The 18,532-nt window shown below is 43.0% G+C and overlaps 1 protein-coding gene across 5 annotated transcripts in view; it reads right to left on the reverse strand.

Moving 5' to 3' along the window:
* gne (glucosamine (UDP-N-acetyl)-2-epimerase/N-acetylmannosamine kinase) overlaps positions 1-18,532 on the reverse strand; it is a 125,030-nt gene that overhangs the window by 97,474 nt on the left and 9,024 nt on the right. The window contains exon 1 of one of the 5 annotated variants that reach the window (XM_034187482.1): positions 7,777-7,850. The exons of 2 other annotated variants lie outside the window; for them this stretch is intronic. In XM_034187482.1, the coding sequence (XP_034043373.1) occupies positions 7,777-7,778 (2 nt within the window). In that variant the 5' untranslated portion in view covers positions 7,779-7,850. Of the gene's footprint in view, positions 1-7,611; positions 7,706-7,776; positions 7,879-18,532 lie in introns of those variants that run through there. 2 more of the 5 variants (XM_034187478.1, XM_034187480.1) reach the window with 2 other exon arrangements.

Genomic DNA, 18,532 nt, shown 5'->3' on the forward strand with positions numbered 1-18,532 from the left:
CCCCTATTTTGTCAAAAAAAAAAAAAAAAACAAAAAGGTCCAGCTTTCCTCTCCCGAAAAAAATGTGTTAATGACAAACTTGCAACATAACTAAATTTGATACTGAAACCAATTTACACAGACTAAAAAGTACTTATGCCTTCTTTCTTGCAAGAAGAAGGGAACAATGGAATGGAAAAATAACCCCAAAAATTATCCTTTAGATCTACAAAATAAACCACAAACAAGTATTAAAACAAAGACGTGTTGCACGTAATTTAACGTCCCGGTTACACAATATCAAAGTATTCAGTTTTATTGCTAAAATCTCACTTGCTCCGCGAGACAGCAGGTATGTTTCCAGAAAACATCTTTACTTTGCATTTCTCGGCATTTGGCGGCGTGTAATAGCCATTTCAGAATAAGCAGAAACATCCTGATGGCTGACAGACAGAGTGAAATGATAAATAAGCTTCTGAGCTTTCATTCAACAGTTATGGCTCAGATTTACAAAGGATGTGCAGAGGAGACAACACATTTCACCCCGAAACTCAACTTTTTCAGAGTGTCAGATTTTCGAACCTAACGTGTGGTGACTCTGCTGTTTGTGCCGCAGGACGTTATTTTACTGCCGCAATAAACACGTACGTGGAACGTCTCCACAAAGCTGTTTTCACAGGCTGCCTGAACACGCAGATGTATTTCTTACATTGGAAAAAGTCAGAATACGAGGTCTGTCAATAAAGTAACGGTCCTTTTTATTTTTTTCAAAAACTATATGGATTTCATTCATATGTTTTTACGTCAGACATGCTTGAACCCTCGTGCGCATGCGTGAGTTTTTCCACGCCTGTCGGTGACGTCATTCGCCTGTGAGCATGCCTTGGGAAGGAGTGGTCCCACCCCCTCGTCGGATTTTCACAATCCATATAGTTTTTGAAAAAAATAAAAAGGACCGTTACTTTATTGACAGACCTCATACATTATTCTCAGGAGATGTGAAGCATATTTGGCTGTAAGAGCTCAGCTGTATGGAAAGACATTCATGTCAATAATGTCTGAAAGGAAATGCTTTTGACAAAAACTAAAGATTTTGTTTATTTCTATTTATGTTCAGAGATCAAGGAGCCACCACGTAGAGTTTATTTAGGTCCAGAGTTTAAGGATCCAGTGACCAATTTCATATTTATTTACTTTAAGACTCAATAAAATGTTGTTGACATAGAAAACCTTTAAAGCCTACTTTTAGTACAGAGAAAATTCACAAGCGGTATCGATAAGGAATCAGATTGATAAGCGGAATCAATAATGATAATGACATTGATAAAATCTTATCAATACCCATCCCTAACCATGCTCCATGCTCCCGCAGAATCTTGCGCATATTGAAATGTATGTTGTCAATGCGTGGAGCGTGCGTTTGGCCGTTTCCATAACCTATCTTCCCCAATGTTCGTTAGCATCTTTAAATGCGTGGGAAGCTGCAACAAACAAAGATGAACAAGATGCAAATCTAACAGAACGCTTTGAAATTCGAATTGAAATATGTTTAAACTGCATCCACCCAAACCGGGACAACAAACAGGAAAGAGTTTTGCTAAAGGAATTGGCCAGAAGAGGAAGCGTAGTGATGATGAGTTAAGGGAGAGAGACATGCTATATGAAATAAACTAGAGGAAGAGAGGTTTTGTCCTGACCTGGCCACAGAAATGGCTGTGGCTTGGTCGTGACCAACAGAAGAATGAGGTTTTCTGGCAAATCTGCAGGACCTATCCGTCGTATGCTGACAATTAACTAAAGTATACAGTAGTGTTCAGAATAATAGTAGTGCTATGTGACTAAAAAGCTTAATCCAGGTTTGGAGTATATTTCTTATTGTTACATGGGAAACAAGGTACCAGTAGATTCAGTAGATTCTCACAAATCCAACAAGACCAAGCATTCATGATATGCACACTTAATGCTATGAAATTGGGCTATTATAAAAAAATAAAAAAAAAGCAGAAAAGGGGGTGTTCACAATAATAGTAGCATCTGCTGTTGACGCTACAAACTCAAAACTATTATGTTCAAACTGCTTTCTTAAGCTCCGATTACACAGACGGTAAGAGCTCCCGGAAGCGTCCCGGAAGAGTTTTTGGCCGTCTTAAGGATCAAACGCCGTTGTTAACGCCGGCTTAGTTCCGGCTTTACCGGGAATCGTCGAAAAAATTATTCAACATGTCGAATAATTCCGGGAGCGCTCCCGGAGAATTCGCGTGACGACGGAGACGGCGCGAACAATGGCGTTTGATACTTTTTAATCGCCGTTTCATCCTGCCCCTTCCTGTAGTGCCGCAGTTTACACTGCCGTAATTGGCGGCTGGCGTTGTATCCCTAATCAACGGCGTGTAAAACGGCGATAGAGCCCACATCAGCGTCCTCAAGGGCGTTTTAACCGGCGACAGAGGCAGACAAAACGGCGGCGCAGGCGGACAGTACGCCGTTCTAAACGCCACCTCCCGGTTAACGGCGTTCCAAACGGCCGATAGGCGGCGGTCAGTATAAAAACGCTAGCGTGTTGCATGCAGGCCTCTCACTCACGGCCAGCTCCAGATATTTTTGCAGAGAAGCTCCAGTATGCCTCCTAAAAGAAAATTTGCAGTGGCAAGGACTTACCAAGTGGTCTGGTTCAGAAGCAGAGGGGAGGCCTGTGGTGGAGGGGGAAAGGAAGGAGAAGAAAAGGCTGAGGATGATCTCCCTCCCCCTGAAGTGACAGAGGCATGTATTCCTGCTGCTTCAGCCTATTATACTCTGGGGGCGGTGCCTATATGCAAAAGTTCCTGGAGTAACGCAGGATTTGCCTGGATAAAACCAGCGGTACACAGGGCATTATCGGTGGCAGCAGAACACCGCCGTTCTCACGCGCGTCTTAACCTGCGATTGTGAAGGATAGAACTGGGTATTAACCCCCGTTGCCTGACATGTGCCGGATGCTACGGCGTCAAAATGCCGCTTTATTCGGCGGATTTAGCGGCGTTTTATCCGCGTATTTGCGGCTAGTATGGCGGTCAAAACGCCGGCAAAATGCTCTGCCCCTTTCCACCGCGAAAACAGCTGGAAATACCACGAACTTCGGTCTATGTACTACCCGCCGACAAAACCGTCTATGTATTAACGGGGCTTTAGCAATCCTGTGAATCACTAAACTAGTATTTAGTTATATAACCAGTTATTCATGATTTCTTCACATCTGCGAGGCATGGAGTCAACCAACTTGTGGCACCTTTCAGCTGTTATTCCACTCCAAGATTCTTTAACAACATTCCACAATTCATTCACATTTCTTGGTTTTGCTTCAGAAACAGCTTTTTTGATGTCACCCCACAAGTTCTCAATTGGATTCAGGTCCGGGAATTGGGCAGGCCACTCCAAAACATTCATTTTGTTGGTTTGGAACTAGTGTGCTTGGGGTCATTGTCTTGTTGAAACACCCATTTCAAGGGCATGCCCTCTTCAGCATAAGGCAACATGACCCCTTCAAGTATTTTGACATATACCTACATATCGCATACCTGGTATGCGATATATAGGCCCAACACCATAGTAGGAGAAACATGCCCATATCATCATGCTTGCACCATCATGCTTCACTGTCTTCACTGTGAACTGTGGCTTGAATTCAAGAGTGTGGGGGTCGTCTCACAAACTCTCTGCGGCCCTTGGACCCAAAAAGAACAATTTTACTCTCATCAGTCCACAAAATATTCCTCCATTTGTCTTTAGGCCAGTTGATGTGTTCTTTGGCAAATTGTAACCTCTTCTGTACGTCTTTTATTTAACAGAGGGACTTTGCGGAGGATTCTTGCAAATAAATTAGCTTCATACAGGTGTCTTCTAACTGTCACAGCACTTACAGGTAACTCCAGACTGTCTTTGATCATCCTGGAGCTGATCAGTGGGTGAGCCTTTGCCATTCTGGTTATTCTTCTATCCATTTTGATGGTTGTTTTCCGTTTTCTTCCACGCGTCTTTTTTTTTGTCCATTTTAAAGCATTGGAAATCATTGTAGATGAACAGCCTATCATTTTTTGCACCTGCGTATAAGTTTTCCCCTCGCCAATCAACTTTTTAATCAAACTGCGCTGTTCTTCTGAATAATGTCTTGAACGTCCCATTTTCCTCAGGCTTTCAAAAAGAAAAGCATGTTCAACAGGTGCTGGCTTCATCCTTAAATAGGGGACACCTGATTCACACCTGTTTGTTCTACAAAACTGACTAACTCACTGACTGAATACCACACTACTATTATTGTGAACACCCCCTTTTCTACTTTTTTTTTACTAATAGCCCAATTTCATAGCCTTAAGAGTGTGCATATCATGAATGCTTGGTCTTGTTGGATTTGTGAGACTCTACTGAATCTACTGGTACCTTGTTTCCCATGTAACAATAAGAAATATACTCAAAACCTGGATTAAGTTTTAGTCACATAGCACTACTATTATTCTGAACACTACTGTATGCTTGGTCCTGGGAGACCCTGGCTGTTTTGAAGCTAGTTTAAAAGTCTAACCAGCTTGTAGTGTGGTGCGATATGTAATTCCGTAGGATTTTTGTGCCAAAATTGATTTTTTTTTTTGTTGATTTGACTTGGTTAGTGGTCCAGTTAACTGAAAATAATGGGGTACAATTTTTCTGACCCCTGTAACCCCCTCTATGGGGGTCATTCTGCCCGGGTGGCCCTCAAACAGTATAAAGCGTATCTTCCTCAATTCTAGACCAATTTTTACAATCTTACAGTCCTTTTTTTAATTTGTAAGGGTGCTAAATACATAAATAATACACCCTGCATGCAATAAATCAAGCTTTGTTGCTTTTCTGTATTTTGGGGGGCTGGGTCTCCTAAGGGCCCCAAAATTAATCTATGGGGTTATGAGGGTACTCAACATAATAATGATACACCCTGGATAACATGAAAAATATTGATTTCATTTTTGGTTATCTCCCTTCGCAAGATATCAGCTGTCACTCTCAGTTTTGCAACTGTGTCAAGTGAATCTAGGTGGACATCAATAGCTTTGCTAACACCCTTCAGGGTAACAAGTTTGTCAGGCTCATTCTTACGCAGTGATTTGACAAACTTGAAATTTGGCAGACGCTCAGTGATTAACCTTTTCAGGTGTTTTCTGTAGTTTTCATCACCCTTGACCTCTATCTGATATCTTTTCAAGAGCGAGATGTAGGCCTCATTCACCTCAGCCATATTTATTGTGTCACAATCATCCACAAATGTATTTTGAATGAACATGAGTAACTCTTCATCACAAAGAGATTGGATCAGAGGCACATTGCTGTGGCCCTCAGAAAGACAGGTTCTCTGTGCTGACCGTAAGCAGTTTCTGTGATAGAACTTTTCTTGAGCAGCTGCATCACCAGCATCAAACAGATCAGAAACACAAGTTCGGACATGATCATCACGTGTTCAACTTTATCTGAAGCAATGTTTCACCCATTCTATCAGTAAAAACCTGATGCAAAGACTCTTTGGCCTCAGCTGCACAGAAAGAACATGAAGAGAACAGACACACCTCTGCTTTAGATAGACTTTTTGACCTTTTTGGACGGTTTGGAGCATTTGAACATGAGGGGCGACCTAGAGCAGGAAAGAAACTTATGGGGGAGTTAGATCTATCACGCTTTTTAGCACCCTCCCTGAGTCTTTTAATTACACATTTATTCACAAGGGGTTTACGGCATTCACTGTGATATAACAAGTCTTTTCTTTTTGACTGTTCCAAACTTGATAAGCTCTCTGTGAGGTTTTGAATGCTGGTATCCCCAAGGCTTAGTCTTTCTTTACAACAGTCCAGGAGTTCTTCAACCATCTGTGGATTACAAACAAGTCTTTTGGATGATGTTTCACCCTCATTGCAGATGATACAAGCACTCATTTTGCAGACACAGCTTCAAGGATACTCACTTCACCGTTATGCATAATCTACAACACACACAAATATAAATATATTTTAATACAGTTACCTATAGATGTTATTTTGATAATGTGTGGTGTCTTATTCTAGCTTATTCTATCTTATTCTATGTTATCTTGTGTAAACTAATTGTTAATCAGAAAACATTTACCTTATTTACTTATATAACATGTGTTATTGTTACAGTATATAAAAATAACTATTACTTAACTGGTCATGAAACCAAATGTTAACACTGAAATTATTATTCCCTTAAAAACCACAGCATCTCCAAAGATTCCTGTCTGTCCAAAACTGACTGTGGTCACTGAAAAATTTATGAGTAACATGTAGTTGATAAAACTGGTAAATTGTAACAAATCCTTATTCCATTAATAATATAAAGACTTAAATATCAGTCTGTGCTGAGTCTGCAATTTATAAAAAAAAGTTTTATATGAAGTTAGCAACAATGAAAACCCATAAAAGACTCTAAAGTTTAATAGAAGTGACTAAGAACAGGGGAAGATAGTAATTTAGAGGGTTTTTTGCATCCTCGGCAAACAAGTCCCTCCAAAAGGGGGTTATGGGGGTCAGAAAAATTGTACCCCGCTATTTTCAGTCAACTGGACCCCTACCCAAGTCAAATCAGCAAAAAAATCAATTTTGGCACAAAAATCCTACGGGAGCCCTTTTTATGACATATCGCACCACACTATTGCCTTTGTGGAAACCCTACGGTGACAATATTAGCAAAGGGGCCAAGCATATTTTTTTTTTCAATTTTTAGATCTATAACTCCAATCTAGACCATGCATACTTTTTAGTTTTGATATGGACCTACATCTGTATTTTACATTTCTAATTGTGAGTTAGCCAACTCTGAGGGTTGCTTAAAAAATGCCCTCTAAATTTTATGGGAGTCATTTTATTTATTTTTTTTTTTTTACACTTGAGAATGCCCTCATAAATTCAAAAAAAAATTTTAACTTCATGGTCCATAGACTATTTTTTTTTTCTGGATTGGGTTATATTACATAGGCAGTTTTATTTGCAGGATTTCAAGGTGGAATATGATGAAGTCTCGCGCGCAAAACCATGGGCCAGTGCTCCTACACTGTGGGCCACTAACTTAACTTCCACTGGCCCTGGGGCAAATTGGTTTATGTCAAGCCCTGAACGGGATAAAATAAAGAGCTGAAGAGGTGTATGTGCAATTTCCCTGCAACAATGGGTTTGCGGGCAGTCAGATTCCCACCAAGCTGCACGTTAAAACATTGCGAGATGGCGCCACAGTATACTGGCAATGTGGTGGCAGTATAATGGGACAGCGGCATTATTCCATTCTCTGGGGAGAACCCTGCTTCCTCATGAATAAAATGCACTTATGTATACAGGTTCTCACATGTCAAGCTTCTCTCAAAATGTGAGAAAACATGGCATCTTACTGAATAAATGCCAATTTCAACAAGTTAGTCTATTATATCCAGAACGTGATTTAATGAAAAGCAACATGAGACATATTTCCTCACATTCACGCTTTGCTTCATGCTCTTACTTCACATGACCTACCCCACAACATTCTAACAATCATAAATTCCAGACAGTCTTGGGTTTAATCCTGCAAATTACCCTGAACCTCATTTGGCACAATGACAGTGAATCGAGCCTTAAGTTAACAGCAACAGCATCCAGTGTTTTGTTATTAGAATTAAGAAAGTGATGATGGCAGGCAGCGACACAGAGAATGACAGTGAGAGAGGCAGGCAGTAAGAAGGAAAAGGATGATGAGAGACGCACAAAAATTTAAGCGGGGGAAAAAAATGAGGGAGGCTCTCTGACTCACATGAGGATTTATACCGACAGACCACAGATGCTTTTCCATTCCACGGATATGTAAATTCTCAGCCAAAACACTCAAATCTCTTTTCCTGTCTCTCTACTGGAGCCACATCAGGGAACGGACGATAGGTTTGACCAGCACAGCAGCACAGCAAAGGAAGGAGAAAGGGGCAGAGACACACAGACGTACAAGCTGGGGGGGGGGGCCAACAGGGTTGGGTTGTTTTGCATTAAAGCTCTCGATTGGCTAAGAGGAGGGACAATAGAATAAGTGGCATCCTGTATTAAAGCTCCCGATTGGCTGAGGAGAGTGACAATGTGATATCTGGCATCCTGACTACTGTTAGCTTTTACACATAAACTTGTAAAAAAAATGTGGACATTACAGGTGTGGCACACTGCACAGCTACACACGCACAGCTGGTGTGCCCTCCATGTGTGTACTGAAAAGAAAAGGGCAGTCTCAGAGTGCGTATCTGTGCCTGAGCAACAATGGGGAACGTCATTAGCTATGACAATCATGTTCATACATCTTTGGACAGTAACAGAAATTTTGTAATTCTGTCTCTTCACCACCACAGTGGCACTGAAATGAAACAATTCATGATGTGCTTGCAGTATACATTAAAATATTACATCAGCTATCAAGGCATTTATATACAGTCTACATTTTCAGAATTAATTAATCTGTGAACCACGGATAATGACGTATGCGCAGATGCAAAAGGCGGACCCATTTTAAGGGGGTACCGTTCGGTTGGCGATACTGGTGGTAGCCATTTGGGTGCCCAGAGCACAAATGCTTTGTGGTGCCCCCCCCAAGTGAATACATCGCCTTTCACCATAGTTTTGGTCTCAAATGAAAGCTAATGATTTGTAGTTGTAATATTAGTGCTTAATCTAGGCCCTGATACTTCAGTTTATATTGCAAAAAACTACTCAAATTTTTTGGACATTTTTTGGTCCAGGTAAGGGTTGTGTATATGGTTGGACTGTAAGCCATATAGAGAAATGCCATTCTATGTTACAGAAATGAGATGGGTATCATATTAAAGTAGAGAAAATGGGCTTTTCGAAATATATAGATGAATATGGTTGATATTATATGTCTAGTTATTTAAAGAAGGTAAAAAAGCTGCAAAAATTCAGGTCACGTACAGGATTCACAAGTAGCTTTTAACCTTTAGGTGAATACTGCGCCAAAAGGTACATCAGGAATGAGTTATTTTCCTGTTACCACTCAAATCTCCAATAAGGACATTAGAGAGATTGAAAAAAAATCAAGTGGCATTTTGCTGTCTGGGGGGAGAGGGGTGCATGGTAAGCTATCTCGGCTCCCGGTATAAGCGTCCTGGCTGGAAACAAAGGAAACCATGATTCCAAAAATGATCCAGGTGAGGTCGCACTAGAGACTATTAAAAAGACGTGTCATGTTTTTTTAACGTCCCAGTTAGTAAGACAACATAAAAGTACTCATGATTCTAAGTGTCTCTGATCTTTGATGTATTTCATTCCTCTCACGCTGAGCGTTAGCAGATGCATTTTCGGAAAATGTTTCACTCTGCAATTCTCTGCATTTTTAATGTGCGACGTCCTAATTAGCAAAACAGAAACATTTCATTGACTGACAAGACAGAGGAAAACGAACCTGCTCTGTCCAAAAACGAAACTTCTGAGCTGCTGTTCGAAAGTGATAGCTTGGATTTACAGAGGAGACGACCCGCTTCACTCCGAAACTCTTAACTTTTTCAGAGTGTCGGATTTTGGAGCCTAAAGTGTTAGTGGCCGGCGATCACCTTAGTATTTCTTCTGTTTTTCTTGTTGTTTAATGCTGGCAAATTATACAGTATTTTTTGTCTTTCTGATGCCTGATTCTCTTTTTTCTCTCTGTTTAAGGTGCAGGTCCATCCAGAGATGGGAGTTGTATTTGTGTTGGTGACCCTCCTGTCCTGTGCGCCAATAGCATTTCTTGTATATTCGCCCGTGAATTGTTCTGTAATTTATGTTTGCAGCATGGCCCAAGCAGAGGGTCACCCCTTTGAGTCTGGTCTGCTTGAGGTTTCTTCCTCAGAGGGAGTTTTTCCTTACCACTGTTGCTCTGGGGGTTGGTAAGGTTAGACCTTACCTGTGTGAAGCGCTTTGAGGCAACTCTGTTGTGATTTGGCGCTATATGAATGAAAATAAATTTGAAATTAAATTGAAAGTGTGGTCAGCACACCGTTTGTGTGGATGCTGGTTTACTGAAGCTGATGTGGACATCTGTTTTTAACAGACAGCCTGGACATAGAGATGGATTTGTTATATTGGAAAAAGTCAGAATACATTATATCCAGGAGTTCATGCACATTATTTTACGTGTCATGATCAAGAGATTGGCAGAGTTGCAGCTGCGGCGATCTCACGCGTCTTCTGATACCATCCATGATGGTGATTGTCTGCATTGTTCACTGGACGCTCGAAAAGCCAGATAGTGATGTAGACGTTTCTGTCCCTTCTTCATGTCCAGATGCGTTGTTGCCGTGTCCACTTTGCAAAAAATGCAAGCAAATGCAGCAGAATGATCGCGCTGCACACGCGGTGTTAGGGGCCATTAACACATAACCTCCACCTTTTTTTTCTGTTTAACAATGAATATAATATGCTGCAACACCAGAAGTACTTCACCAGCCAAAGGCTGATACCAGTTTTACAGCTGGGTGGACTGGAATAATGCAGATGAAATCACAAGCCCAAAAATTAATACTGTCGCTGAGATAGATGATGACTGGAGGGAGGTTTTAAGCATAAACTAGACGATAATCGCTTAACGTCATCGTTTTTGACTGTCAGAGAGGAGGGTTGTCAATCAAACCTCACTCTCCAGAAATGGCCAATCACAGCAGAGCCAGTGCCGACTTGGTTCCTTCCCCCATAGTGCCAAAATCCAACCCCCACAGTGCCATAACATTCAAACCAGCAAGTAGAAATCCCCTCACAGCACCTTTTCCCTAGCTCAAGGAGCAGTTTCCTTGCCCGAGGGCAGTTAATATCTATGCATGTGAAATAATATCAGGGCTGGATCCAGAGTGAAAATCTGACAGATGCATTTTTGCCCAATGGTAAAATAAATATCGTACACGTCTTGTTATTCAGCAATCGTCATTCTTTTATTCATGTTCAATATACACTGTCACCATCCATCCATCCATCCATTTTCTTCTGCTTATCCTAGGTCGGGTCGTGGGGGCAGCAGCTCAAGCAAAGCCGCCCAGACCTCCCGATCCACACACACCTCCCCCAGCTCCTCTGGGGGAACCCAGAGGCGTTCCCAAGCCAGCTGAAAGACGCAGTCCCACCAGCATGATCTGGGTCTTCCCCGGGGCCTCCTCCCGATGGGACGTGCCCGGAACACCTCTCCAGCAAGGCGTCCAGGGGGCATCCGGAAAAGACGGAGGAAACTTATCCTGGCCACTTGTACTGGCGATCTTGTTCTTTCGGTCATGAGCCAAATCTCATGACCATAGGTGAGGGTCGGAACGTAGATCGATCGGTAAATTGAGCGACCGCATCACTGCAGACGCTACACCGATCCGTCTATCGATCTCACGCTCCATCCATCCCTCACTCGTGAACAAGACCCCGAGGTACTTAAACTCTTCCACCTGAGGCAAGGACACCCCACCGACCTGAAGAGGGCAAGGCACCTTTTTCTGGTCGAGAACCATGGCCTCCGATTTGGAGCTGCTGATGTTCATCCCGGACGCTTCACACTCGGCTGCAAACCGCCCCAGTGCACGCCGAAGGTCCTGGTTTGACAAAGCCAACAGAACCACATCATCCACAAACAGCAGAGATGAGATTCTGTGGTTCCCAAATGGGACCCCCTCTACACCCTGGCTGCGCCTAGAAATTATGTCCATAAAGGTAATGAATAGAACCGGTGACAAACGACAGCCCTGGCGGAGGCCAATGTGCACTGGAAACAGGTTTGACTTACTACCGGCAATGCGAACCAAGCTCCTGCTGCGGTCGTACAGGGACCGGATAGCCCTTAGCAAAGGGCCCCGGACCCCATACTCCCGGAGCACCCCCCACAGGGCGCCTCGAGGGACAGTCAAAAGCCTTCTCCAGATCCACAAAGCACATGTGGACTGGTTGGGAGAACTCCAATGAACCATCGAGCACCCGATGGAGGATGTAGAGCTGGTCCAGTGTGCCGTGACCAGGACAAAAACCACACTGCTCCTCCTGAATCCGAGGTTCGACTATCGGTCGAATTCTCCTCTCCAGCACCCTGGAATAAACCTTACCGGGGAGGCTGAGGAGTGTGATCCCCTTAAACAGAGGGACCACCACCCCGGTCTGCCCATCCAGGGGTACTGTCCCCGACTGCCATGCGATGTTGCAGAGAAGTATCAACCAGGACAGTCTCACAACATCCAGAGACTTAAGGTACTCAGGACGGATTTCGTCCACCCAGGGAGCCTTGCCACCGAGGAGCTTACTGACCACCTCGGTGACTTCGGCCTGGGTGATGGACGAGTCCGCCTCTGAGTCCCCAGTCTCAACTTCCTCTTCAGAAGGCGTGACGATGGGATTGAGGAGATCCTCGAAGTATTCCTTCCACCGCCTAACAACATCCCCAGTCAGGGTCAACAGCTCCCCACCCGCACTATAGATAGTGTTGGCAGAGAGCTGCTTCCACCTCCTGAGGCGTCGGATGGTTTGCCAGAATTTCTTCGAGGCCGACCGATAATCCTCCCCCATGGCCTCTCCGAACTCCTCCCAGACCCGAATTTTTGCCTCCGAGACCGCACAGGCTGCAGCACGCTTGGCTTGCCGGTACCTGTCAGCTGCCTCCGGGGTCCCACCTACCAACAAAGACAAGTAGGATTCCTTCTTCAGCTTGACGGCATCCCTTACCTCCGGCGTCCACCACCGGGTTTGGGGATTGCCGCCGCAACAGGCACCAAAGACCTTGCAACCACAGCTGCAGGCGACCGCATCAACAATGGAGATGGACAACATGGTCCACTTGGACTCCATGTCTCCAACCTCCCCCGGGATCTGGGAGAAGCTCTCCTGGAGGTGGGAGTTGAAGACCTCGCTGACAGAGGGTTCCGCCAGTCGTTCCCAGCAGACCCTCACAATACGTTTGGGCCTGCCAGGGCTGACCGGCTTCCTCCCCTCCCAGCGGATCCAACTCACCACCAGGTGGTGATCGGTCAACAGCTCAGCCCCTCTCTTCACCCGAGTGTCTGAGACACGTGGCCGAAGGTCAGATGATACGACTACAAAGTCGATCATCGACCTCCGGCTCAGGGTGTCCTGGTGCCACGTGCTCTTATGGACACCCCTGTGCTCGAACATGGTGTTCATGATGGACAAACTGTGACTAGCACAGAAGTCCAACAACTGAACACCACTCAGGTTCAGATTGGGGAGGCTGTGCTTCCCAATCACGCCCCTCCAGGTCTCACTGCCACCGCCCACGTGGGCGTTGAAGTCCTCCAGGAGAACAATGGAGTCCCTGGTTGGAGCACTATCTAGTAGCCCTCCCAGAGACTCCAAGGAGGTTGGGTACTCTGCACTGCTGCTTGGCCCATAGGCCGAGACAACAGTGAGAGACCTGTCCCCAACCCGAAGGCGTAGGGACACGACCCTCTCGTTCACCGGGGTGAACTCCAACACATGGTGACTGAGCTGGGGAGCAATGCGCAATGCTACCCCAGCTCACCGCCTCACCCCGCGAGCAATGCCAGAGAAGTGGAGCATCCAGCCCCTCTCCAGGGGTTGGGTACCAGAGCCCAAGCTGTGCGTGGAGGTGAGCCCGACTAGCTCTCGTCGGTACCTCTCAACCTCCCGCACAAACTCAGGCTCCTTCCCCCCCAGCGAGGTGACGTTCCACGTCCCAACAGCCAGAGGCTGTGAGCGCGGACCGGGGCGCCGGGCCACCCACCCTCGAATGCCAATCCTCTCTTCACTCGACCCCCATGGCCCCCTCTGCAGGTGGTGAACCCGCAGGAGGGCGGCCCACGTCGCTCTTTCGGGCTGAGCTCAGCCGGGGCCCGTGGGCTAAGGCCCGACCACCAGGCACTCGCGCGCGAACCCCAACCCCGGCTCCAGGGTGGGGCCCCGGCTCCGCCATCCCGGGCGACATCTCGGTCCTCATTCTTTTATTCATGTTCAACATACACTGTCACACTTCTTTTAAATATATTTATTATACTTCATGGACCAGTGAATACTTCTTATTTGTATAAATATGACGTCCTAAAAAAACAACACTATAACAAAAATTGATATGGTGAATCCTTGATCTCTGGACATAAATAGGAATAAACAAAATCTATAGTTTTGTCAAATTCATTTCCTTTCAGACATTATTGGCATGTCTTTTCATATATCTGAGCTGAGCTCTTGCAGCTGCTGTGCTGCACGTCTGTATTAGAACATTTGTAAGAGGTGTCTTTTTATTTAAAGCGGCAATTCATTTTGAAGTTATTAATTCCGATCGGACTCTGTCTCAGCAGAGAGCCGCGCATTTGAAGCTGTGCCAACGGAGCGGAGGACAATTCTCGTTTCTTGACTGCAACAAGAAAAGAGTCCCAGTTAGTGACTTTAATCAACACACAAGTGACTCACGGTATTTTAATAGCTTTGAGAGAGGTTAAGAAGCGGGCTTGCCGTTTCTGAAGAGAACCAATGAGCTTAGTGGATCAAAGTATTGCTTCAATGGTTCACGCTTCAAAGTCGAGTCGCGCTGCAGAAAAGGTTGATTACAGACCGCTGCAGACCAAACCCTGAATATTCGACTTTATTTCTACGTCCGTATGACTCTGAAACTCGGAAAAATCTGTATAATTTATGGACAATCCGAATAGGTTCACAAGTATGGTCAGAAAACCACCGAAAATGTAATTTAAGTCATCATAGAATGCCTTTCAAACACACTATTGTTGAAAACTATTTATAAACCACTCACCGCTTCTTGCTGAAATAAGCGCCCAATTTTCCTTGCAGAACTTTTTTCCTGGATGCCATGATCATCGACTCGACTGGACTGATGCTATGTTTGTTTGGATCCACCTGCTTGGATCAAATCAAAAGCTGTGTTCACCGCGGGGACACGTTTGGCACTATTCGGGATTATTCAAGTTTTTTTTTTAACCAATGATGAACGATGCGTGAAAAAACAAAAATCTGACGGATGCAACTGCATCGGTCCAAACCAGTCTGGATCCGGGTTTTGGCGCTGATCTGATGCCATAATCATGCCCCACAGTGAGCAGTGACAGAGTCCTTACAACATTCTTTGACATAACTCAAGAACTTATTTTATATAAACTTCCACTTCTTATTTGTGCAAACTGCAAGCATGTGGTAAAAACATTAATGTCACAATATTGCCACTGTTAATGATGCTTGAGCAAGGCCATACCATTTTGAAATCAGCAGCAGAAAATTTATCTCAAACAAATAATGGGAAAACTTTACATTAACTTTAAGAAGAGACTGTTTATTCTCCAGCAGTGCTCCCTTATAGTCCTGACAGTTTAACTCAGTGTTTATAGAACATTTGCATTTACAGAAGACAGATATTCTCTAATAAACAAGGTATTAAGTTTTGCAGGTGCAACCGTTGCTGTCTAATGCACAATCAAACCTGGTCTCATGCTAGTGTGTCCAAAATACCTTCTTTTGAGTTGTTAATTAAACTCAATTTTTTTTTTGAAGGGAATGTGTGCTGGGATAGGTTTCAGCCCCCCGTGACTCTTAATTATGTCTGCCTAGGATGTAATAAAATCGCCGTTTATTTGCCTGTCTGTTAGCAGGATTACATCAAATCTACTGCACAGATTTTGACTAAATTTTCACCACGGATACATATTAGGGTATGGAAGACGATTAAATTTTGGAAGGATTACATCAAAACTACTTCATGGATTCTCATCAAATTTGCACCACAGATAGATGCTTGGGCATGGAAGACTCCCCTGAATTTTGGAGGTGATCCAGAATGGTGGACGTCACAAATCGCTGATTGCTCTTGTTGTAGTATAAATACTCCTTACACACACATGCTTTTGAAAAAACTGATTGGCCACATGAATTTTCAATAGGTGGCCAGGTAGGGGTCAAAATTTAAAAATGCTCCTATCATATTGAAAACTAAACATTATTTGTTTGAATATAAAGCTCCCAAAAAGGTATAGTTTGGACTATCTATGACAATGTTACAGAGTTATGGGGTAAAAACAGCAAGAACGGGGACAAAGGTTTTCAGTTTGTACAGGGGTCAAAATTTAAAGATGCTCCAAATTGGCTAAAAAGCGGCAGAAATTATTGGATGAAATAATCGGATTAATAAATGACTGTCGTGACTGTACACACAATATATATATATATATATATATATATATATATATATATATATATATATATATATATATATATATATATAAATAAAAGCTTTGATAACAGATAATCAGCTAACTGAAAAGTTATCTTTTATAAAGCTAACCCGATAAACCACCCAAAAATTTATCGGAAGCTACAGCTAACTGATAACTTTCAGTATTGTCTCCTGTACACTCGCAACTACTAACAAGCTGATTTTGAGTTTTAACACCACAATCGCTTCTGGTAGCAATAAAGGCGACCACAGACCCAACCAATGAGTCAGCACGTCTGTCTTTGAGCACCCTGTTCAGTGCTAGAAGCTCCTGTTTATTACATAGCTTGCAGCAGTGAAACAGTTGAGAGGAGCAGCGAAGCTCAACTCTCTACTCAATAGCAGTGTCGCCGTGAAGTGGAGGTCTTGGAAAATAAAGCAGTGCTGGCTTAAGGTTTTTAATTTAGAAATAAAATAAATACGGATAGAATAACTCCATTAATGTCAATTCTGTCATTTGTACAAAGTTAAAATATAACATATCTTTTAATTTTAAATAATGGACTAATTATGAAGTTTTGTTACAAACACAGACAGATGCCAAAGGGATTATGGGTAAAATGTGCCTCCGCTAACACTGAATGGTTGACTCATTCATTCTATGTAAAAACCAACACGTTAATGTGAGTGTTAGTGTTTACATATAAATGTGCTTTTGTAAAATATGCCATTTTTTTGTTTGTAAGAAAAAAAAGGCATCTGCAAAACAAAGCCAAATTGCGATTTGACAACCGTCTGATATAACCGGTGTCAAAATAAATACAACACTGCCATCTACTGGTGCCCAGATGCCCAGTACTTAGGGCAAATACTGCCATGAACACTACTGGCCAGTAGATGGCAGTAGTGACCGTAAAACAAAACAGGAAGCAATGCAACTCACAGTGAATCCATTTGACAATAATGGAGAAGCAACCTGAGCTTTTTCTGGCATTTTACATAAAACAAACACAATAACGTCTATAAACCCCGAGAATATATTCACGAGAGTTTTAGGCACAATATACAAAGAGCTTAAAGCTATTGTCCGTGTGGAGCCTGATCAGAGCATCTCAAATGCATTTCTCCTGTCATGACTAGGGATGGGGTATTGATAAGATTTTATTGATGCCATTATCAATTCTGCTTATCAATCCGATTCCTTATCGATGCCTCTTGTGAAGTTTGTACTAAAAGTAGGCTTTACATGTTTTCTATGTATTTCATTGAGTCTTAAAGTAAATAAATATGAAATTGGTCACTGTATCCTTGATCTCTGGACATAAATAAAAATAAACAAAACGGTGTTTCACTTTGAAGTTATTAATTCCGACTAGACTCTATCGTTCTAACTTGACTCGGCAGAGAGCCACACAGCGTTTGGAGCTGTGTGAACAGAACGGAGGGCGATTCTTGTTTCTTTCTCACAACAAGACAAGAGTCCCAGTTAGGAACTTTAACTTTCGGTTTAACATAAAGGTAAATAATACTCACAGACGTATGCTCTTTACGATTTTAGCGGGGGAAAATTAAGATACAGCGAAAGAAAAAAAAAAAAGAATAAACGAAGCAATAGATTGAAGCACTGCTTCAATCTGCGAACCACTGCTTCGATTGGTTCAAGGTTCAAAGCAAAGCCACGCTGCAGAAAAGTTGACTACGGACCCGCTGCAGGGTCTGTAATCAATGTAGAGAAATGATCATTTTCCTGACAAACACCCCCAAAAACAACGGCCACTCTGAAGGACCGATAACGGAATCGTTAAGCAAAAAGCTTATTGATGTCGGTGGATCGAATCATTTCTTAACGATACCCGAAAGGAACCGGTTCTCAATACCCATCCCTAGTCACGACTATACTGAGATTACCCATAATGCACTGAGCAGAGCATGTCCACACTAAAACCTTCAAAACTAGTGCAGTACTTTAAAACGAAATCATACAGCTGATATTTTCACTTTATAACGCTTCAGAAGTGACGTTAATTTAAATAACATGTCCAAAATTAGTTTGGTTAAAATTTTAACCATAAGTTAAAACTGTATGCCTCTGGATGACTTGGGTGATATTGCCGGTGAATTAGTATGGTATCAAGAGCAATTACTTTGTGACAAGTTTGCCTCTGAGATCAGAGGATAGAGCGGTTTCTCCTAAAACCAGCTCTCTGTTATCTGCTACAAAACAGGTAAGTGCTAAAATCTTTGATATCAGACTTAAAGGTTTTTATCGGTTCAAGCTTTATTTACTTCACCTGCAAAAATATGTTAGCGATTTTAAAATTATTGGACCACAATTTATTGGAAGATAATTGGTCCGATGATGGCTTTCAAAGTTGTCTGAAAAACT

The sequence above is a fragment of the Thalassophryne amazonica genome, chromosome 15 (genome assembly GCF_902500255.1).
Source record: "Thalassophryne amazonica chromosome 15, fThaAma1.1, whole genome shotgun sequence".
Lineage (NCBI taxonomy): Eukaryota > Metazoa > Chordata > Actinopteri > Batrachoidiformes > Batrachoididae > Thalassophryne > Thalassophryne amazonica.